The sequence below is a fragment of the Lipotes vexillifer genome, unplaced genomic scaffold (genome assembly GCF_000442215.2).
Source record: "Lipotes vexillifer unplaced genomic scaffold, Lipotes_vexillifer_v1.1 scaffold1359, whole genome shotgun sequence".
In the NCBI taxonomy this organism is placed as follows: Eukaryota; Metazoa; Chordata; class Mammalia; order Artiodactyla; family Lipotidae; genus Lipotes; species Lipotes vexillifer.
In genome coordinates, this window is record NW_006771596.1 from 772,109 (window position 1) to 792,406 (window position 20,298).

The following is a 20,298-nucleotide window of genomic DNA, read 5'->3' on the forward strand; positions in this document are numbered from 1 at the left end:
ACCGGGTCTGCCCAGCTCAACACCAGTAAACACTCAGGCTTTATTTACAAAGGCAAAGCTGCCATGGTGCTGACGCCACAGGGAAGGAATAGCCGGGGCCTCTCCGGACAAGGCCGCCTTTGTGAGTCAGGGGCCCAGATCCAGGCCTCCCAGGTCTTCTTCCTCTGCCCCGAAGCCTGAGAAGCTGATGGGCTGGCATGCCAGGCTGCGCAGGTTCACAAGGCAGGCGGTCTGTGTGGTGCTAAAGTCCGGAACAGCCACCAGCAACACTGTCTGGTCCTCGGGGCCTGCAAAGAAGCCGCGTGGGGGCGCACCTTAGGTTCTGGGTGAGGCCCATCTCAAAGGGAAGTCACCAGAAGTGAACAGGAGCCCCCCATCAGCACCATGGGAGCGTGGACCACAGAAGCTCCTTGAGACCAGAAACGAAAAGGGCCAAGGACACCATAAAGGTCCAAAGCTAAAGCCACACTGACCAGAATGAGCTCTGGTAGGGACAGTTTCAGTCCCTGCAGAGCCTGGGCTGTCCACCCATGGGCGCCTGGACACTCCAACACAGGCTTTCTCTGTGAGCCTTGGCCCCAGCTGAGAGCATGTCACTCACGTCAGCCCAGGCCTGGGACGCCAGAAGACAAAACTTACCTCGGATGATTTTGGAGCCAAAGCTGAGGGTGTTGCCACAAAAGTAGACGTGAGGGCACTCCAGAAAGATGAACGGGTCGGTGTTATAGAAAGGGTAACAACCTGGAAAAGGAGGACCCACAGCTGAGAGTGGGGCTTCTCAGCTGCAGCATGGAGACACCTACACATCTCGGGTAGGGCTGTCCCGTGTAGGACGTGGGGTGCCATCTCACACACGTGACCCTGTAGCAGCCCTGCAGCTGTCACAACAAAAACATCTCCACACACTGCCACGTGGCCCCAGAGGCAGGGCAGTATGCTCTGCCGCTGCCGCCTTCGCTCTTCTGGGTGGGCACCGGGCCAGGGTGCAGTGCTCTGACTGGCCCTAGCTCCCACTATGCTCCCATGGCCTTCAGCCCTAAGCAGGGCCTTGGCCACGAACAGATGTAAGATTCCAGAGTAGCTCCCAAAACAAACGTCAAGCTTTGGGGCTTTTCCTTAGACAGGTCACGGCTAGGCTGGTGGGTGCAAATCCAGGCTGGGAACCCTCCGAGCATGATAGGCGCCCCTTTGGCCTTCCCCACCCCTTGGCTCCACACCACGTGTCTGAGTCCCAGTACCTAGGGTGTCAGGGGCTGTAGGGCTGACGTGACGGACTTGCAGGGTCCACTCCAGGATCTCCAAGTGGTCCTCCATGCTGCTGTACCGGAAGATGTCACTCACGTTCTGTCCCGACGTCCCCAGGAATCTGCAAGGCAGGGCTCGGCTGACCCCACCCTGGGGGGCCACCGTCTGCACTCCTCCCACAGCTGCCGGCCCAGAGCTCACCTGGCACCCTCACAGAGAGTCCCGAGCCCGACTCCAGGTGGGCCCTCCACAGCCCTGGGCCCAACCCTCCCCTCCTGGTGCCACCGAGGCAGAAGGCCAGGGGTCAGCCTGGGATGGGGCTACCTGATTCCGTCGATGGTGGCCTGGTAGGGGTTGGTGACCAGCTGGAGCGTGGAGTAGGCAGTGGCCAGTGGGAACATGCAGGGGTGCAGGGGCTGCTGGGGGAGCGTGTAGTTTGTTGGGTCAAATTCGCCTGGCATCACGTCCACGGGCACGGAAGCCTGGAGGGCACAGGGGCAGGGGAGCTCGCGGGGCCCAGCTCCCTCTGTACGCACCCCACTGGAGTCCGCCTTCCCCAGCCCACCTTCCAGTGCCTAACTGCAGTGCCAGAGATCCCGATCCCGCACTGGCCTGCCCCCAGCTCGCTCACACTCAGCTGCAGGAGGATCTCGTCCAGCACCTTGACAGCCTCCACGCTGGCTGCTTGGGTTTTCTTGGTCAAGTACTTGGCCTGGGGGTAGAAGCCCATACATAGGCTGTCAGGCCCCAAGGGAGGCTTCCACCAAAGCCATACCCAGAGGCCCCGCCAGGAGGGCTGAGCGCAGAGCAAAGCCCCACCCGCAGGTGGACAGTAAGAGTTCCGGGCCTCCGGCCCCCACCACCGCCCTCAGAAAGCAGGGCCTGAGGACAAGGCCGGGCCCCCAGGCACAGGAGATTCCTGGGTCACCAGACCTGCGAGACCCCGTGCCCGACGCTCCGTGGGGAAGAAGGGGCTTGAACGCAGGCAGGTGGGTGCCATACCTTATTGATGGAATCTCTGCTCTGGGTGTTGTGGCTCAGGAGGTTCCCGGCGAGGATGACCCGGGAGACGTGGGCGGCGCTGCACTGCTCCCCTTCATCCCCAAGCTGCCCCGTCACCACGTCCACCAGCAGCTGGGTGCCCAGCAGGCTCTCGCCCCCGCCTCCACCCAGGCCCAGGCCAGACACCAGCAGCACAAACCTGCCGGAAGAAGTCGGGGTCTTCGTGGGTGCTGGGAGGGTCACGTGGAGCTCCTGGTGGGGCTCTGTCACCATCACAGAGGAGCAGGGGCCAGCGAATGTGACTCCCCCGGACCACTGACTGGACCACTGACCGGACCCGGGCCCCTGCTCCTCACCTGGTCGTGTCGAGGGGGCGTGTGGGCTTCTGGGGAGCAAGCCCTGCAAAGCAGTGGTCCTCCACCAGGAACTTCCCATCGTCTCCTGCAGAGCCCAGCACAGCCAGGACCGTCCCTGGGGAGCAGCAGGGTCAGGAGGGGGGCCCGAGGGGCTACCACCCACTTCCAGGCACCCAGATGACAAAACCAGTAGCTCTCCTCTGCTGGTGAATTCTCACTGAGGACTGAGGACTGGGTATCTGCTTCCTGGAGTCAAGTGCCTTCGGGTGGAGGTGGGAAGAACTGACCCCTACCTGGGTTTCACCCACCACCTGAACCCAAACCCATGGCTGCAAGAATAATGCAGGTGTTCGCCAGCACCCAGAGGTGCGGGCCACCCCCTCCCCCCTCCCCACCTGTGACCAGCTTTGCCACGTCGATGGCGCCTGTCAGTTTGATACGCTGCAATTCATCTTCCAAGATCAGTTCATCGTCTGCGTGGATGTATTTGCTCCGAGGAGGCTGGGGGAGCAGGTTGTGCTGGAATTCAAAGATGGGAGTGGTCATGGGGCCAGAGCCCACTCTGGCTCCGGTGCCACGTCAGTGAGATGGCCCTGCAGCCCCCTCCCCCATGGGCAGAGGCCCAGCCCTGATTCCCAGGATGCAAGGCAGGTGGCCCCATCAGTGCCCCTGGGGAAGTAATCTGGGGGCAGCCCGTGTGGGCCTCACCTCTTCGCTGACCTCCCGCAGGATGGACGGCTGGAGCAGCATGGCCTTGAAGAGGGTCCCTACCACACAGCACTTCTCCCCAGGCTGCAGCTCACACAGCTTCTTAACTAGGACTCCATTGCCTGCGGCACGAGGGGTCTGAGCTCAGAGACGAGCCCCCCTCCACCCCCTCACAGCCACGGAGCACCGCGGCCCTGGGCCCCTGGCCTCCAAGAGGAGGGAGAGAACGTCAAATGCAAGGACCCCTTAGACCTAAAGGATCACTTGGCCCCAGGGGAACAGAGGGACTCTGAATGTGCCTGGGCTCTGGATGCCAAGTGTCCTCACAAGAGAGGCAGACATGCAGAGAAGGCGACGTGAAGATGGGGCAGAGACGGGAGGGATGCAGCCGTGGGCCCAGCAGTGCCAGGGCAGCCACCAGAAGCTGGAAGAGGCAAGGAAGGACTGGAGGGAACACGGCACTGCCGACACCTGCATTTCGGAGCCCTGGCCTCCAGAGCTGGGAGAGAATAGACTTCTGTTGTTTGAAGGCACTCAGTTTGTGGCTCTGTTGTTTATTACAATGGTCACGGGAAGCTAATGCAGAATTTCTTCACTTATACCTAAATTATAAGGCTGATCCTTAGAAAGAGGCATGCCAAGTCTCAACACAGCCCTGCCCTAACAATATTACAGTTTCTTTCGAGAGTTTGGATTCTTTCATCCGCCCCACAAATGCCTCGTCATCTGAAAACAGAGATACCCCAAATCCAAACTTCATATCCCCACCCGCCCCATTCTGCTCCCTGTGGAGTCACCAGAGGGCCTTGGATCCCAGAGAACAGCACACAGGAAGCGTTAGGGACGGGCAGGAAGACAGGCGTGGGAGAGGGGTGGTATGCAGGGGTCACTCGGGTGGGCAGGAGGGAGGAACCGCGTCCCAGAAGGCCTGAGGGTTTGTTAGTACAGACCCCAAGCCTGGCGAAAACGCTAACAGGAGGTGATGGGATAATGTGGACTCGGGACCAGCCCGTTCCTTAACCCGGTGACTCCAGCACGTATCCCTCCTGCCCCGGAATAACCAAGAACATCCCACAGATCCACGCCCTGGGGAGCGAGGGGGAGTACTTCAAAATAAGATAAGGAGGGCGCCGGCACTGGATAGAAATGCCAGACACCAAGAGAGACAACAGAGGCTAAAGCCACAATGTCCACCGAGCCCTCACTCAGCCCCAGGTGGCCCTGCCAAGCCCTGCGCTTGGAATTCTTCCACCCCCGACAACACACCATTGGAGATATTATTACCCCACCACCTGGCTGAGAAAACTGAGGCACAGAGAGACTAAGGAACATGCCCAAGGCTACCCAGCTGAGATCCAGTGTGCATGTCTGAGCACCAGGTAGAACCACACAGCCCTGCGCTGAGGGCGGGACATCTGTCCATCAGGGTGGAGTGTGGGCGCCAGGCCAGGTGCCAGCACCGAGAGTGAACCCGAAGGCCCATCCTTGCCCTCACTGAGCTTCCGGCGCAGAGGGAGAGGCAAGAGCAGGAAAGGCGGGATCTGCCGCTGGGACGAGTGCTGCGAACGGACAGGAGTGAAGGCAGTAGATGCCGAGAAGGCCCTGCTGGCCCACGCGGCCTCTCGAAGCACAGGATGTTTCAGGTGAGGTTGTGAAGGAAGCCTGGGGACAGAGCGTGCCAGGGACAGAGCGTGCCAGGCGCAGGGAGAGCCAAAGGTAAGAAAGGTGTTCAGGAAGCTTGTGAGTGGAGAGAGGTGAATTATGAGATGGACTGAGCTCTGGGGAGGAAGCCTGGCCACGCAGAGAAGCCACGTGGTGAGTGAACGATGCTGCCTACTGTCAGTCACCCAGCCAAGGCCCCATTCATTGTGGGCCCCACTCTGTGAACAGAATAAAATGGCTACTTTCTGTCACTGGGCAGCTTTGTTAGAAGAGAAACCTGGCGGGGATATGTATATACGTGTAACTGATTCACTTTGCTGTACAGTAGAAACTAACACAACATTGTAAAGCAACTGTACTCCAATAAAAATTAATAAAAAAAAAAAAAGAAGAGAAACCTGGTACCACAGCAGATGCTGCTGTAAAGAATCTAAAAGATGACATTGACCTTAGGCTCGAGGAGGGCGTCCTCAAGGACTTCAAGGAAAGTGAGAGAAAGGCATTGGGAACCAGAGGAAGGAGACCCTTGTTATGTGGCAGAGAAAAGGTGAATAACACTTTTGCCTGCAGTAAAGAAAACAGAAAACATCTCTAATATGAGGATGTAGCTAGATCGGGTCAAGTGTTCTCCTGGCTGCATATAATAAAACCGGAGTCAATCCAGCTGACCTGGTGGGATGGGACAGGCCTGGGAGCCAGTGCTTGCCAAAGCTTTCCCAGTGGTTTCAATGTGCAACCTGGGCTGAAACCCAGCAAGCCTGGTGCTGGGCGGCGGGGGGGCAATAAAAATGAATAAGACACGGTCTCACCCACAAAATTTCAGTTTAAAGACATAACACATGAATTGAAAACTACGTGGAAAGCTACCTTTTTTTTTTGTAATTTTTTTTTTTTTTTTTTTTGGCTGCACCATGAGGCATGTGGGATGGCAATTCCCCAACCAGGGATCGAACCCATGCCCCCTGCATTGGAAGCGAGGAGTCTGAACCACTGGACCACCAGGGAAGTCCCAGAAAGCCACTCTTATAAATAGTAACAATGGGGTGATGGGGTATCACCCCAAAGTTGAAGGTGGTGGGGGTCCTACTTCATCAAGAATAACTTAAAGCAGGAAAGATCACCAAGGAAGAAATGGGGAAAAAAAAGAAAAAGGCCTGCACTGCCCAGGCCACTTGATTAGGAAAGACAGACGACCCCAAGGGTCTGGAGATCCGTGCCCAACAAACCCAGAAGCACTTCCCCAAACTCATTACTTACCCCAGCGCTGCTGGGCCCGGCTCACTAGGAAGGGCCTCATCTGGATGAGGCGGGTGGAATAAATGTGGGCATACTGCCGGCTAAAGTTGCGCTCCCCCAGCCGGAAGGGCTGCGAAGAGTTGGTGTAAGTCACCACGGGCACCCGGGCAAAGGTAGCGTTGCTGGCTGATGGTGGGGACAGCAGAGTGTGGGCCCTCTGGGCAGCCTGCTCAGAAAACATGTCCGTGCTTGATGTGTCCAGACCGCTGTGGCCAGGACAGGGAGGAGGTGGTCCCTGAAAGGACACAAACGCAGTCCTGCAACCTCCGCGGCAGCCGCGTCCCTAGTGTGGCTCCACCGCACCCACAGGGCACTGAGGGTGGGGGAGACTTGTAGTGCACACCAGACTTCGGCCAGAACAGCACCTGGAACTCGACTAGGTTGGATACCAGTGTCCCCTGTAACCTGCAAAAAGGGAGATGAGGAAAGCTAGGAAATGCTTCTCCCACCTGGCACTCTCCAAACCCATCTCAAGTGTCCACTGCCTGCTCCACACCTCAACCTAGACAATGATCAAGGTCTCAAATCCCATGCCCCAAATGGAATTCCTCATCTGCCTCCATCCAGCTCCCTGGCACCTGCCCCATGTCAAGGCATGAGGCCAGCCTTATTATTACACAAGCCTACCATAAAATAATTAGCCTATGATTAAAAATACAAATAAAACAAAACATAAATCAGTCACTTCTCTGCTCGAAACCCTCCAAAGGTTCCCCATTTCACGGAATAAAACCCCAAGTCCCTACAGTGGCCTATGAGATCTGCCCCACTGGTCCTGCCCTCCTGTCCCCCCACCAGGAGGCCTGCTCTTCTCCCTCAGGTCCCTCAGGTCTGCTCAAACCTCACCTTCTCCACTTGCAACCCTCCCCTGGCACTTCTGCTCCTCCAATGTTTATTGTTTTCCATGGCATTTACCTTCCAACAGACAATACATTTTAAGTTTATTGTCTGCCTCCTCTGACTAGAATAAAAGCTCCAGGAGAGCCGAGGTATCAGCATCTGAGCCCACTTTCCAGAAGCAGCCCGGAGCCCCACTGAGAGGTACTGTAGGCATCAGATCCACAGCAGGTTCCAAAATCAGTGCGTGGAGCAGCTGTCATTTCTTTACATGCGCACAGGGATGATAATAGTTTGCATGGAACGGGTTAAAAAAGACGTGGCACTAAAACCGATTTCTTCCTCCCGCCTTTTTAGCACAGCTATTGGGTGGCTTGAATTCTGTCTCTATAGAACAGCTCTGGGCTGGGACGGTATCTGAATCAACTTTCTGCCCCAAAGTGCAGAGCGGGGGCAGCGCTCTGGCCGCAGTCTCGAAGGAGCCTCGCGGCCTGAATCCCCAAGGCCACGGCCCCGGCCCACACCCTGGGGCCGTCTTGTGGAGTACAGCAGAGAGCCTGCTCAGACCTCCCTCGCGAGATGCCTGTTAACCCGACCCCTCGAGAGGACACCCAAAGTGCCAGCACGCCCGCAAGCATCCACGCGGCCCGGGGAAGCGAGACCCCACTCACCTCGCCGCACGCCTCAGCCCCGCCCACAGCCGCGCGCCGTCTCCCGCCAATCCGCGCGCCTTTCCCCGCCCACAGAGGCATCCCGCCATTCACCGCGTGCTCCACCATGCTCATCATCGCGGGGACCGCCCGCCGCCGCGCACCGCCTCCCGCCATTCCGAGAGTCTCGCCCCGCCCATGCTGCATCCTGCCAATGACAGCGCGCTCCACCATGCTAATCACCCCCCAGGGCTCGCCCACAGCCGCGCCCCGCCCCGTCCATGGACGCGCGCCCCTACCCTGAGCTCTGCGCGTGCGCGGGATCACGCACCCCCGATTCCAAGGGAAACGCGGGGCGGGGCTGCAGCTTAGGGACCAGTGTGCACGCGTGTGCGCCGTGACGCCCCGACCCGGCCCTTCCCGGAGGCCTGACCGTGAGGTCGCTGCGCCTTCCTGAGAGTTGGCGCCCCTTGCACCACCCCAGGACCCCGCTGGGTGCCCGCCTCTGCGGTGGACGGTGGGAGGGCTGAGGACGATGGTTGCACCGCCTAAGGGGAGCGATTACTCTGCCGCAAGTCCGAGGACAGGGCCGGGCACTGGGATCCAGGACAGTGGGGGAGGGCTTAGAGTTAGGGTCAGGGAAGCGGACTGGCTGTCTGAGGCCCTCCGCACGGGGCCAACAGCCCTGCCAGCCTCCACCCAACACTCCCTGGTCTCTGTTGTCCTCACTGCCTCTCGTCATCCACACTCCTCCTACCCACCAAGGATTTCTCGTGCCGTCCCGCACTTCGTGCGGGCTCTTTTCCACATCTCCACCAATCCACATCGCTTGGAATTCCTAAGCGAGCCCCAGTGGCCCTTCCCCATGACGCTTCCTCTCCACTCCCACCAGTGCCGGGATTCAGTCTCTTTAGCTCATGCTGTTCTGCTGGTTCACTCTGCATCTGTTTCCCAAGTCCCAGTCTTGTCTCCGCAACAAAGTAGATAATAGTTATGGATAACACATAAAAGCCCTTGCTATGGACCTGACACTGTTCTAAGTTCTTGACACATACAAATTCAGCTAATCCTCCAAAAACCCTTTGAAGATGAGGAAACAGGCACTGAGAGGTCACACGGCTAGTAACAACTAGGATTCACTCTGAGGCAGCGTGACTCAGCCCTGACATTGTATGTGTGCCGGCCCTCTGCATATGCAGGTCTGCTGAACTGCCCATCTAATTACCCATTACTTCACTTTTGTCCCTGCCGTTCAGACATTTGTCAAACATCCAGTTAGACTGGATTGGATAAGTCTGCCCTCAGAGGATGTGCGGGAAGCTAGTCTAGCTCACTTACCACAGTTCCTGACACATGGAAACTCCCAGTTCAGCCTGTATTTGTTGAATGAATAGATGAGCATTTTTCGGGGGTGGGGGTGGGGCGGGGCATGTAATGTGCTAAATGTCTCAAGAGCATTATCTTATTGAGTCTTACCATAGCCCTGTGAGGCAGGTATTATGATCTCCGTTTTACAGAAAGATTCATAGTTGCACAGGGTCACACAGCCAGGGAGCCGAGGGCTGGAATTGGAACCCACCTGCCTCATACTTCTGCTCAGACATGAAGCTGGGCAGCCTCTCCACTGAGGTCAGCTACTGGCAGGCCTGTGTCACGCACGCAGTTGGGGCAGGTGAGGGGGTGTAGGATAGACCCGGAGGCAACAGTCATACTAGGAATGATGGTGGCTGGGAAAGGGGGGCTGCGGACAAGTGGGTGTGCTTCCATGGGTGGAACATCCTTCCCTAACTCTCTTCCCCTGGCTGTCTGCAAGGATGGAAAGGCTTAAGTGTTGACTTTCCCAGCCTCCCTGGCAGCCAAGGGTGATGATGAGATCAGATCTGGCAGAGACATAGGGGAAGTCTGGCAAGAATGGGGGCGGGGGTGGGGGGAAGGTTGGGTTTCTGAGAAATCTGGTTTTGTGATAAGAAGGAAGGGCACAGCCTTTCCCCGTTCTTTCTGTAGTGAATACAGTGCCTAGTAGTGTCTGGCAAAGAAGCCAACCCGGATACCACTTAGCTACTGAACCAGGACCAGCAATTGCTAACTTCTTATTTTATTTTAGAAAAGGAACCCCTAATTTGTTTTCCCCACTTTGGATTTTCTGAACATGAAATGAAACATGTTTTTCTTTGTTTGTTTGTTTGTTCTTTGGCAGCACTGTGTGGCATGCAGGATCCTAATTCCCCAACCAGGGATCAAACCCACACCCCCTGCATTGGAAGCACAGAGTCCTGACCACTGGACCACCAGGTAAGTTGCCCAAATATGTTCTTTTTTTTTTTTTTTTTTAGTAAATTTTTAAATTTATTTTTGGCTGTGTTGGTCTTCGTTTCTGTGCGAGGGCTTTCTCTAGTTGCGGCTAGTGGGGGCCACTCTTCATCGCAGTGCACGGGCCTCTCACTATCGCTGCCTCTCTTGTTGTGGAGCACAGGCTCCAGACACGCAGGCTCAGCAGCTGTGGCTCACGGGCCCAGTTGCTCTGCGGCATGTGGGATCTTCCCAGACCAGGGCTCGAACCCGTGACCCCTGCATTGGCAGGCAGATTCTCAACCACTGCGCCACCAGGGAAGCCCCAAACATGTTCTTAAATGAAGTATGTAGGTATATAAAAGAGCAGAGGGGTCCGAAAAGGCTGAAGTGGTGTCTTCGGGATTGGGCCCCTCAAATAAGTAATAGTTTCCATTGAAAACAAGGGCTGGGTCGAATGGCATTACAGGGAGAGGGCCTTCTATGATGCTCACTAATGTGTTTTTATTAAAAAAAATTTTTTTAATTGTGGTAAAATATATATAACACAAGATTGGCCATTTTAACCATTATAAAGTGTACAATTCATTGGCATTAAGTATATTCACATTGCTGTGCAACCATCACCACTGTCCATCTCCAGATGTTTTTCATGATCCCCAACTGAATCTGTGTATCCACTAAACGATAACTCTCCGTTCCCCCTACCCTAGCCCCTGGTAACCTCTAATCTACTTTATGTCTCTGTGAATTTGCCTATTCTAGGTATCTCATATAAATGGAATTATACAATATCTATCCTTTTATATCTGGCTTATTTCCATTAAAATATCTTCAGTGTACATCCATGTTGCAGAATGTATCAGAATTTTATCCCTTTTTATGGACAAACAATAATTCAGTATATGTATAGAACACACTTTGTTTATTCATCCATTAATGGATACCGATTTGGGTTGTTTTCATCTTTTGGCTATTGTGAACAATGTTGCTGAGAACGTGGGTGTACAAATATCTGTTTGAGGCCCTGCTTTCAATTCTTTTTGCTATATACCCAGAAATAGAATTGCTGGATTAAATGGTATTTCTATGTTTAATTTTTGGGGGAACCATCATTCTGTTTTCCACAGCAGCTGTACCATTTTACATTCCCACTAAGAATACACAAGGGTTTGGGCTTCCCTGGTGGCGCAGTGGTTGGGGGTCCACCTGCTGATGCAGGGGATGCGGGTTCGTGCCCCGGTCCGGGAGGGTCCTGCGTGCCGCAGAGCGGCTGGGCCCATGAGCCATGGCTGCTGAGCCTGCGCGTCCAGAGCCTGTGCTCCGCAATGGGAGAGGCCACAACAGTGAGAGGCCCGCATACCGCAAAAAAAAATACACACGAATGCCAATTTTTCCACATCCTCACCAACACTTGTTTTCTGGGGTGTTTTTTTTTTTAAATATACATTTATTTATTTATTTTTGGCTGCGTTGGGTGTTCGTTGCTGTGCGCGGGATTTCTCTAGTTGCGGTGAGTGGGGGCTACTCTTCATTGCAGTGCGCAGGCTTCTCATTGCGGTGGCTTCTCTTGTTGCAGAGCACGGGCTCTAGGCACGCGGGCTTCAGTAGTTGTGGCTCGTGGGCTCTAGAGCGCAGGCTCAGTAGTTGTGGCTCACAGGCTCAGTTGCTCCACGGCATGTGGGATCCTCCCAGACCAGGGCTGGAACCCGTGTCCCTCACATTGGCAGGCAGATTCACAACCACTGCGCCACAAGGGAAGCCCTCTGGGGGTTTTTTGATAGAAGCTGTCCTGATGGATGTGACATGGTATCTCCTTGTGGTTTTGATTTGCATTTCCCTATTGATTAGTGATGTTGAGCATCTTTTCATGTGCTCGCTGGCCGTTTGTATATCTTTGAAGACATTTTCATTCAAGTGCTTTACCCATTTTTAAAACTTGGGTTGGGTTTTGGGGGTTGAGTTTTAGGAGTTCTTTATATATTCCAGATATGAATCCCTTATTAGGTATGTGATTTGCAAATATTTTCTCCCATTCCCTGGGTTGCCTTTTACTCTGTGGGTAGTGTCCTTGGATGCATGAAAGGACTCAGCAGTGTAAGTAGGCGTTGCAGAAATCAAACAAGCAAAAACAGTAACTCTCTGAACACTATATGAACATTCCCCATTTCCCGTATGGTCTAAGGGCAAGACTGAACTTCTTGACAATGATACTTGAGAAGTTGTTTCTTCCATAGAAACATGAAGAAATTAACATGAAATGAAGAAAAGTTATCACCACTGTATTGAAACATTTTTGTACTTGAGTGGTATGAAGTGGGAGCAGAACTGGATACACACCTGGCAGACTAGGTGGCCCTTGGCTTCCCCAGAAAGACAGGAGTGTCACTTAGAGGACACAACAGGCCACAGTAGGAGATAGGCTGGTTTGATGTCTGAGCCACGTGGCAGGGTGTGTAGGATGGGGCCACATCACTGGCCAGGGCAGCCCAGGAGCCACAGGGGACTAGGACGAGCAGAGGAAGAGCCAAAGCAAAGGTGGAGGCACAATGGAGCAGGGTTAGTGAGCCTGGAGGTAGAGGGCCCAGACAGGGAAATCTGGGAGGTGAGGTGGGGGGCTCTGAAAGCCAGGATGCTTTCAGCCATTCTTTGGTCATGAGAAACCTGGCTCAGGGCACAGTGGGCATAAGACCAAGATGGTGGCCACCCTCATGGATGTGGGATGGTACACCCTGCAGGGGACTGAGGCTTGAAATGACATCCGGGCCCCCAAGTCAGGCAGACCCAGCTGCAGTTCAGTGAAGGGCAGGTGTATCACATGGTCGTGGCCAACTTAAACCAAAGATAGGGGGACTTCCCTGGTGGCACAGTGGTTAAGAATCCGCCTGCCAATGCAGGGGACACGGGTTCAAGCCCTGGGCCAGGAAGATCCCACATGCCGCGGAGCGACTAAGCCCGTGCGCCACGACTACTGAGCCTGCGCTCTAGAGCCCACGAGCCACAACTACTGAGCCTGCATGCCACAGCTACTGAAGCCCGTGCACCTAGAGCCCATGCTCTGCAACAAGAGAAGCCACTACAAATGAGAAGCCTGCGCACTGGAACGAAGAGTAGCCTCTGCTCGCCACAACTAGAGAAAGCCCACGCGCAGCAACAAAGACCCACCCAGCCAAATAAAAAAATAAATAAATTAAAAAAAAACAAAACAAAGGTAGTTGATTAGTTGGATATCAGTATCAGGGAGACACAGCATTGGTGGGAGGTTGGAGGACTGGGTTTGGGAACAGATGGGAAGCACAGGTGGGCCATGAAGGTGGGAGCACAGCAGTCATCTCCTGTCTGGAGTTCTCTGATCTGATGCCAGCCCCCAGGGTTCCCTCTGCCCTTGGATTACTCGCTAATGAAACAGTCTGGGTAAGGTAGTCCAGCTGGCTGGCCCAAGTGCCTGCTTCCCGCTGTGTAGATGAGGTCTGAGCCCCTTGCCTCTGTAGGGTTGGTTACCAGGAACTACCCCCATCAGAGCCACACATGTTCTGAGAGAAGTAATTCCCCATGGGAATCAGTGCTATTAGAAAGCGGACAGGCACTGAGCTGGGAAAATGACCCCTGTCCACTGCAAGGCAACTCCTTGCACTATGGAAGCAGAAAGCTGTGGACATTCGCAGGGAGGCTGTCGGGAGTCAGGTCAGGCCAGCAGCGGGAGTCAGAGGGGCAGGACAATCAGGCTGGAGCTGGGCTGACCAAGGCACCTGGGGAGGCGCTGGGGAGGGCAGCCTTGTAGGGATGGGAGGAGGACAAAGTGGAGAGTTAAGGAGCGGGTCGGGGGAGGATGGTGGAGGTGTTGCTGATGCCAGAACAGGGCGGGCAGGGATGGTAAGGCTCTAATTTGGAGCTGGGTGGCTGTGCACATCAGCAGAGCATCCTGTGGGCAGGGGCAGGGCCAAGGCGAGTTGGCAGGTGGAGGTCAGAGGCTGTTCCAGACCCCTGGGGTAACACAGACGGGCACTGAAGGGCAGCGGGCAGCAGAGCTGGAGGGGACAGTGGGAGAATAGTTCCCCCTTTTCCCCGCAGCCACAGCTCCTGCCCGTTTCCTCTGTGCTGTCTCCTGTGGCCGAAGGCCTGCCTGGAGAGAAACCGCAGACCCCATGGACCCACAGAACCTACAAAGCTTCCCGGTCTCAGGCTCCAGGAGTCGGGACATTCATAATATCGCTATAATCATTCACGAGACATTCCCCGAGCACCTGCTACGGGCCAGGCTTGGTGCTAGGGATGGGATGACGCACGTCTCTAAGCTTGTGTTGCTGAAGCCGGGAAGCTGGGCTGACCTAAGGGTGGGCTGGACAAGCCCTAGGTGGAGCATGGCCCAGACCTGTGTCGGGAGATGGCTTCCTAGGGAGGTGGTACCTGTGCTGGGGCCTGAAGCCCAAGGAGGCCAGAAGGCCACATGTGGGACCTGTGAGGGGGCGGGCACAGCCCTGATGACCACCAGAGCTGTTCCAGCACCTTCTGGCTCAGCTCCCTCCAGCCTGCACTCTCAGCATCTCCATGCCCTGTGTCCTCCATCAGAGGAGCTGGTCTCAGTAAGTCTCTAACCAAAAACCATGGGTGCCTGGGGTACCAGTGAGCCGTGAGCCAGTTGGAGTGGGCCTTGTTTCCTGTAACCGAAAGTCAAAATGAAGGAAAGAATCTCAATTGTCAGTTAATCTTTCTTAAAGTTCTGGCAGTACTACTGTTGGGACTCAGGGTGGGCCATCCCAAAATAGGCCACAATGGCATATTGATTATTTTGAATTAAAGTTACTTAAGAAATGACCAATGCAGGAGGGACACCCTGAGCCTCCTTTCTGTCTCCCTGAAAGCAGGAAATCACCTCTCTTGTGAAAGGTGGGCTCCTTACGCCTGGAGGGGGAAGGACACCCTTATTGCTAGAGACGGGAAATTGGGGCGAGAAGCCTGTATGAACACACCTTGTGACTTTTTAAATTTACAACACCAGACCCAAATTCTGTTTAGATCCTTCCCCAGTTGAGCCCTCAAAACCTCAGTTTCTTCATGCTGTCAACTCCTCCCAAATTGGTTTCTTTGTCTAAGAATTATAAAAGCTGCCTGCTTTGGCTGCTTCTTAGGTCCCATTCCCATGAGACCTCCATGTGCAGGAATTAAAATGTGTTTATTTTTCTCCTGTTAACTGGTCTTGTTCAACTTTATTATTGGTCCAGCCACAAGAACTCATGAGGGGAGAGGGGAAAATTTCCTCCTCCTTGACATTATTTCCTCCTCCTCTCATCTATGACAGCAAAACAAACCATCCCAAGTCTTACTGACTTAAAGCAACAATTTCCTATTTCTTGTGATGCAGTGGGTGCCCCGACAGCTTGTTGTCTCTTCCTGCCTGAGGTTGGACGTGGCCATTTGACAGCAGCTAGGGGTCCAACAGTCTCGGTTCCAAGTCCAGCCTTGGGTGGGATGGCCGAGGGCCAGGCCTCTCTCTCACGTGACCTTTATCCTGGGCTCTGCCTTGCACAATGACCTCCTGTTCCAAGGAAGTGAGGAGAGAACCACAGGCTGCTTGAGGCCACCAAGCCATGGGCCAGCCCAGGTTCCAGGGTGGAGAAACAGACTTGGCCTCCTGATGGAGCAGCTCTGCATGAACTTGACACACAGAAAACCTTGACTATGGTGTGATTGCCCCACTGTGGTATGCAGACGAGCTGTGGCTCGCAGGGGCTCTGTCACCTCAAGACAGACGACAACTCCTCCAGCTTGCCACCCTTTCAAGGCCCTCACCACCTCCCCTCCCCCCTCCTTGCTGCTAGGAAACTGTCAGGCCACCTGTGCAGACAGCACCCATTAACTGTCTGGGGTACCAGCCCACCCCCAAGACATCTGCACATTCCTCCAGCTGCACATTGAATCAGAAAAACAAAATCAAGTGCTGCAGTGGCCCCCGCCCTGTGGATATGCCTGGTGGTCCTGAACTAAAACTAGTGTCTGTCGCAGGGGGCTTACTCTGGGCTGATCTCAGAAGAGGCTGGCAGGGTGTGGGTGAGTGCTGGTAAGAGGTGTATATCAATAATTCACATGTTTTCATTTTCAGCCCCTGGGTGTGTGTGGGGGGCCTCCACGTGTGAGAACTCAGCCCATCTATGGGCTCTCTGGGGCCACCTGTGGCCAGTTTGTTGTCCTGGAGAGGAAGTCCCAGACTTAAAGCCTTAGTGCCACATGCTCTGCTCTGGGGTCAGTCCACACAAAGATCGACAGCAGATTCAAACTTGGCTGTGCCACCTCCGGGCTGTGTGTGGCTCTGAAAAGTTTGCTTAACCACGGGGTGCCTCAGTTTCCCTGCCGGTGAGGTGGGGATAATGGCCATACTGTGTTGGTTAGGACTAGGTTCTGCTATAAATATAAAAAAACTCCAAATAATAGGGCTTCGATCACATAGAAGTGTTTTTTTCTTTTTATATAAATTTATTTTATTTATTTATTTTTGGCTGTGTTGGGTCTTCGTTGCTGTGCGCGGGCTTTCTCTAGTTGTGGCGAGCGGGGGCTACTCTTCGTTGCAGTGCGCGGGCTTCTCATTGTGGTGGCTTCTCTTGTTGTGGAGCACGGGCTCTAGGCGCATGGGCTTCAGTAGTGATGGCACGTATGCTCAGTAGTTGTGGCTCGCGGGCTCTAGAGCAGAGGCTCAGTAGTTGTGGCGAACGGGCTTAGTTGGTCCACGGCATGTGGGACCTTCCGGGACCAGGGATTGAACCCGTGTCCCCTGCATTGGCAGGCGGACTCTTAACCACTGCACCACCAGGGAAGCCCGATTACGTAGAATTTTATTTCTCTTCTTGTGGACAGGAGGTCTAGCTGTCGTGTGGTGCCCCCAAGTGTCAGGGACCCAGCTGGGTCCAGCTCACGCCCCTCCAACAGCCCTGGGGGTCGTATGCCAGGAAGGGAGGTAAAGAAGGGCACACATCTGTCTCTTAAGGGCAAAACTGATACCCACTGGGTCACACCTATCGGCAAGGAGGCTGAGAAGTGTAGGCTTTACTCTGGGGCTAGAGGCTGGCAATGAGGAGTCTGCCACGTGTGGCCCTGGAAGGTACCTCCACAGTGCCTGGTGCAGGAGCGCTCAACAAGCATCAGGTGCTGTTCACATCCAGACCTGCCTCTCCTTCACAGATGAGGAAACCGAGTCCCAGAGAGGGAGCAGGGGTCGTTCAAGGTCACTCACCTACACGATGAGTGTGGCCCCCTGACTCTCAGGCCTGCTCCTTTGCCGCGGAGAAGGCGTCCCCCAGCACGGTGCCTCCCTCTGCATCTCCACATTCCTGGACTTTCAGACCAGAAGAGTCTAGAAGGCTTACTGCAAAGAGGCAAGTGTATGTAGACCTATTATTTACTAGTCTCTCCAGCGTAACTGCATCCTTGCTGCAGTGAAATCAGAGCAAAGCACCAACCCTGAGATCTCTCAGATCAACTCAGTCACCCAAACTGGGGGACTGGACCTCTCAGCCTGCTGGGAGAGGGCCTGGACCAGAGGGTGGGCGAGGTGGGCTATGGGGAGAGTGACAGCCATCAGACCCTGTTGGCTAATTCTCCGGACAGGCCACATCTTCTGGAGAAGCAGACGGATCGCAGATTTCTCATGCCAGGGCAGAAATGATAAAAGAGGCTGTCTCTAACTTTATCAGTCGTGTCAAAATGGCTAAAGAAAGAATGTGAACTCTGCCTCTGAGATGGGGTGGAGGCAGGGCAGGGACTGGGGCCCGGGCTGGGGGCTGCACAGTCTCAGGATAAAATTAGAAAATACAGCAAACAGGGGCCTGGATCCACCCTGACCATGCACTGCACACCTGGCCAGACCGGCGAGGCCACTCTGTCCCCCCCCTCCCATCCCCCACTCCCCACCCCCTCCAGCGAGGCTGAGGCTCCGGTGGGATGGAGCTTCAGGCAAAGCTGGGGTGATAATTCAAAAAACATCTCCTGCCAACCCAGAAAACCTCTCCACCAAAGTCACAAGAAAGAAGACATATGCGTTACTGAATAAGCACGAAGCCAGGACTCTGCTCATCACAGAGATGGCAGAGCAGGACGTAGTCTCGCCCCTTTCATGCCAGTTCAACCCATCTGTCCTCGTCCTCAACAGAAACAGAAACCAGTCCTGCGTGAGAGGCCTGGCAGCGCTGTCTGTCACACAGCTCACCCGCCGCCCATCCCACCCTGCCCCACTGGGACTGAGGGGGCCACCTGCGTTTGCTAACTGCCTTTATCTGGAGGAAGAGCAAACTTCTCATCTCTTTACAACTGGAAGCAGGCTTGCAAGCCAGGCCATGGAAATCAGGCTCCTACCGCACAGGGCATCTGGGCGAGGGGGGTGCAACCTCTCTCCAGAGAGATGCCCCCAGGTTCTTGGGAGACGGTCCAGCGTTGTCAAACTGGCAAGAGGCTGATTTAGCTTTTAAACAGATTTACACACACACACACACACACACACACACACACAGAAAGAACTTACAACTTTTCTAAAGGAAATGCTCTAAGGAAGGGGAGGCGAGTGTTTACTTTCTTTGCAATAGTGAGTATTAACTTTTTCTCATTTTTAATTTGCATTTGCCTTTGCAGCCATCTCTGCTTGCACCACTCAAAGCTCAAGGGACTCGGCAGCACAGCGGGCCGGCCCTGGCCCAAGGCCCTCCTGCGGGTCTTACTGAGGACAGTAGCCTGAGAGACAGCTGCTCCGCGAGCTCCGAGGAACTGCTCTGAAGAGGAAGGCGAGAAGCCAGTTTATATACGATTTTTTTGGCTAGGAAATACATGTAGTCAAGCATACATCTTGGTAAAAGATTACTCCTAGTCACAAAGGACAAAGAATTTGTGACTCCTAGTCACAAATCAAGTTAATGATTCTAATACTTTTCAATGTATGGGAAGATGCAGGAACCTGGGGTTATTGGAATCCTTCCTGAGATACGCATCTAACTATCTAGGGTCCGGTTATCCAAAGCACAGAATGCTTCCTCCTGTCTTCCATCGGGATGGTGGGCGACCGCAGTGGGCTGTGACTTGTAGAACTGGGTGGTGAACGACGCTTTTTGTTCTTTGTTTACATACCTATGATCTTTTTGGTCTGTTTCAGTCTTTCACAACTTTTCCTTGAAGAGGCTTGAATTATAAAATCATCCCTTACTTCTTTTTTTTAAATTAATTTTTGAACTTTATTTTTTTAATATTTGGAGCTTTTTATCAGTCATTTTTCTACAGTTATCATAGTTTATTTTATTTTATTTATTTATTTTTGACTGCATTGGGTCTTTGTTGCTGCGCCGAGCTTTCTCGAGTTGCGGCGAGCAGGGGCTACTCTTCCTTGTGGTGTGCAGGCTTCTCATTGTGGTGGCCTCTCTTCTTGTGGAACGTGAGCTCTAGGCGTGCGGGCTTCAGTAGCTGTGGCGCTCAGGCTCAGTAGTTGTGGCTCACGGGCTCTAGAGCGCAGGCTCAGTAGTTGTGGCGCACGGGCTTAGTCGCTCCGCGGCATGTGGGATCTTCCTGGCCCAGGGCTCGAACCCGTGTTCCCTGCATTGGCAGGTGGATTCCTAACCACTGTGCCCTCAGGGAAGCCCCATCCCTTACTTCTTGAAATCAGTTTGTTGAACAAGCAGAACTCATGAGCTAGAATCATAAACACCTGCTTGATGCGTGTGTGTGTGTGTGTGTGTGTGTGTGTGTGTGTGTGTGTGTGTGTGTGTGTGTGTGTGTCTTGCAGGATCTCAGTCCCCTGACCAGGATTGAACTCGGGCCCCAGCAGTGAAAGCACCAAGTCCTAAACACTGGACCACCAGGGAATTCCCAACAGCTGCTGGATCCTGTTCACCCATCTTCCCGGCAAGCATGCTGCGGCGGGGTAGGGGGCAGAGTCGGGGAGGCTGCCTGCTCTCTGGATGAGGACTCAGGCAGTGCCATGACGTTTGTGATCACAAATAAGTAATAGAAAGTGCCAGTGATAACTTTAAATCTCAATTCTCAATGTAGTAATTAAAATTGCCAAGTCCCAGGTAAACATCCAAACTGAACACCTCTAGGGTGAAATGCCTTTCCTCTTGCTTGCCTTCCAGAGGGCATGTGGTCAGTTCCTCCTTTCTCCCTCACCTCCTCCCACCTCCCCAGCTGGGGGATTGCAGCAGGGCCTGGAGGGAGCGGGGGTGGGGGGGGTGGGGGGGGGGGCGGGAGGCAGAAAGCTCTTACTCAGAGGTCCTGGTTCCTGC

General features: G+C 54.3%; 1 protein-coding gene across 2 annotated transcripts; it reads right to left on the reverse strand.

Annotated features, from left to right (window-relative positions):
- Positions 1 to 21: 21 nt before the first annotated feature.
- POLD2 (DNA polymerase delta 2, accessory subunit) lies at positions 22 to 7,843 on the reverse strand. Of its 2 annotated transcripts, none has more exons than XM_007446991.1 (11): positions 7,805 to 7,843; positions 6,231 to 6,504; positions 3,312 to 3,433; positions 2,999 to 3,122; positions 2,604 to 2,718; positions 2,248 to 2,446; positions 1,877 to 1,957; positions 1,570 to 1,727; positions 1,239 to 1,366; positions 640 to 741; positions 22 to 287 (listed from the first exon to the last, which is right to left on the reverse strand). In XM_007446991.1, the coding sequence occupies exons 2-11, from the start codon at positions 6,448 to 6,450 to the stop codon at positions 127 to 129; spliced, it is 1,410 nt and encodes a 469-aa protein (XP_007447053.1). In that variant the 5' UTR covers positions 6,451 to 6,504; positions 7,805 to 7,843; the 3' UTR covers positions 22 to 126. The 2 variants fall into 2 exon arrangements, with proteins under 2 accessions (XP_007447053.1, XP_007447052.1); XM_007446990.1 differs by having other exon boundaries at positions 7,778 to 7,824.
- Positions 7,844 to 20,298: the final 12,455 nt, after the last annotated feature.

What these genes read in the sequence shown, in the direction of transcription:
- POLD2 (XM_007446991.1), bottom strand. Translation starts at nt 6,450, where the DNA reads ATGTTTTCTGAGCAGGCTGCCCAGAGGGCCCACACTCTGCTGTCCCCA. An exon ending in CGCCCCCTCGACACGACCAG is followed by an intron (nt 2,447 to 2,603) that starts GTGAGGAGCAGG and finishes TTCTTCCGGCAG; the next exon opens with GTTTGTGCTGCTGGTGTCTG. An exon ending in GCCACCATCGACGGAATCAG is followed by an intron (nt 1,367 to 1,569) that starts GTAGCCCCATCC and finishes CCTGCCTTGCAG; the next exon opens with ATTCCTGGGGACGTCGGGAC.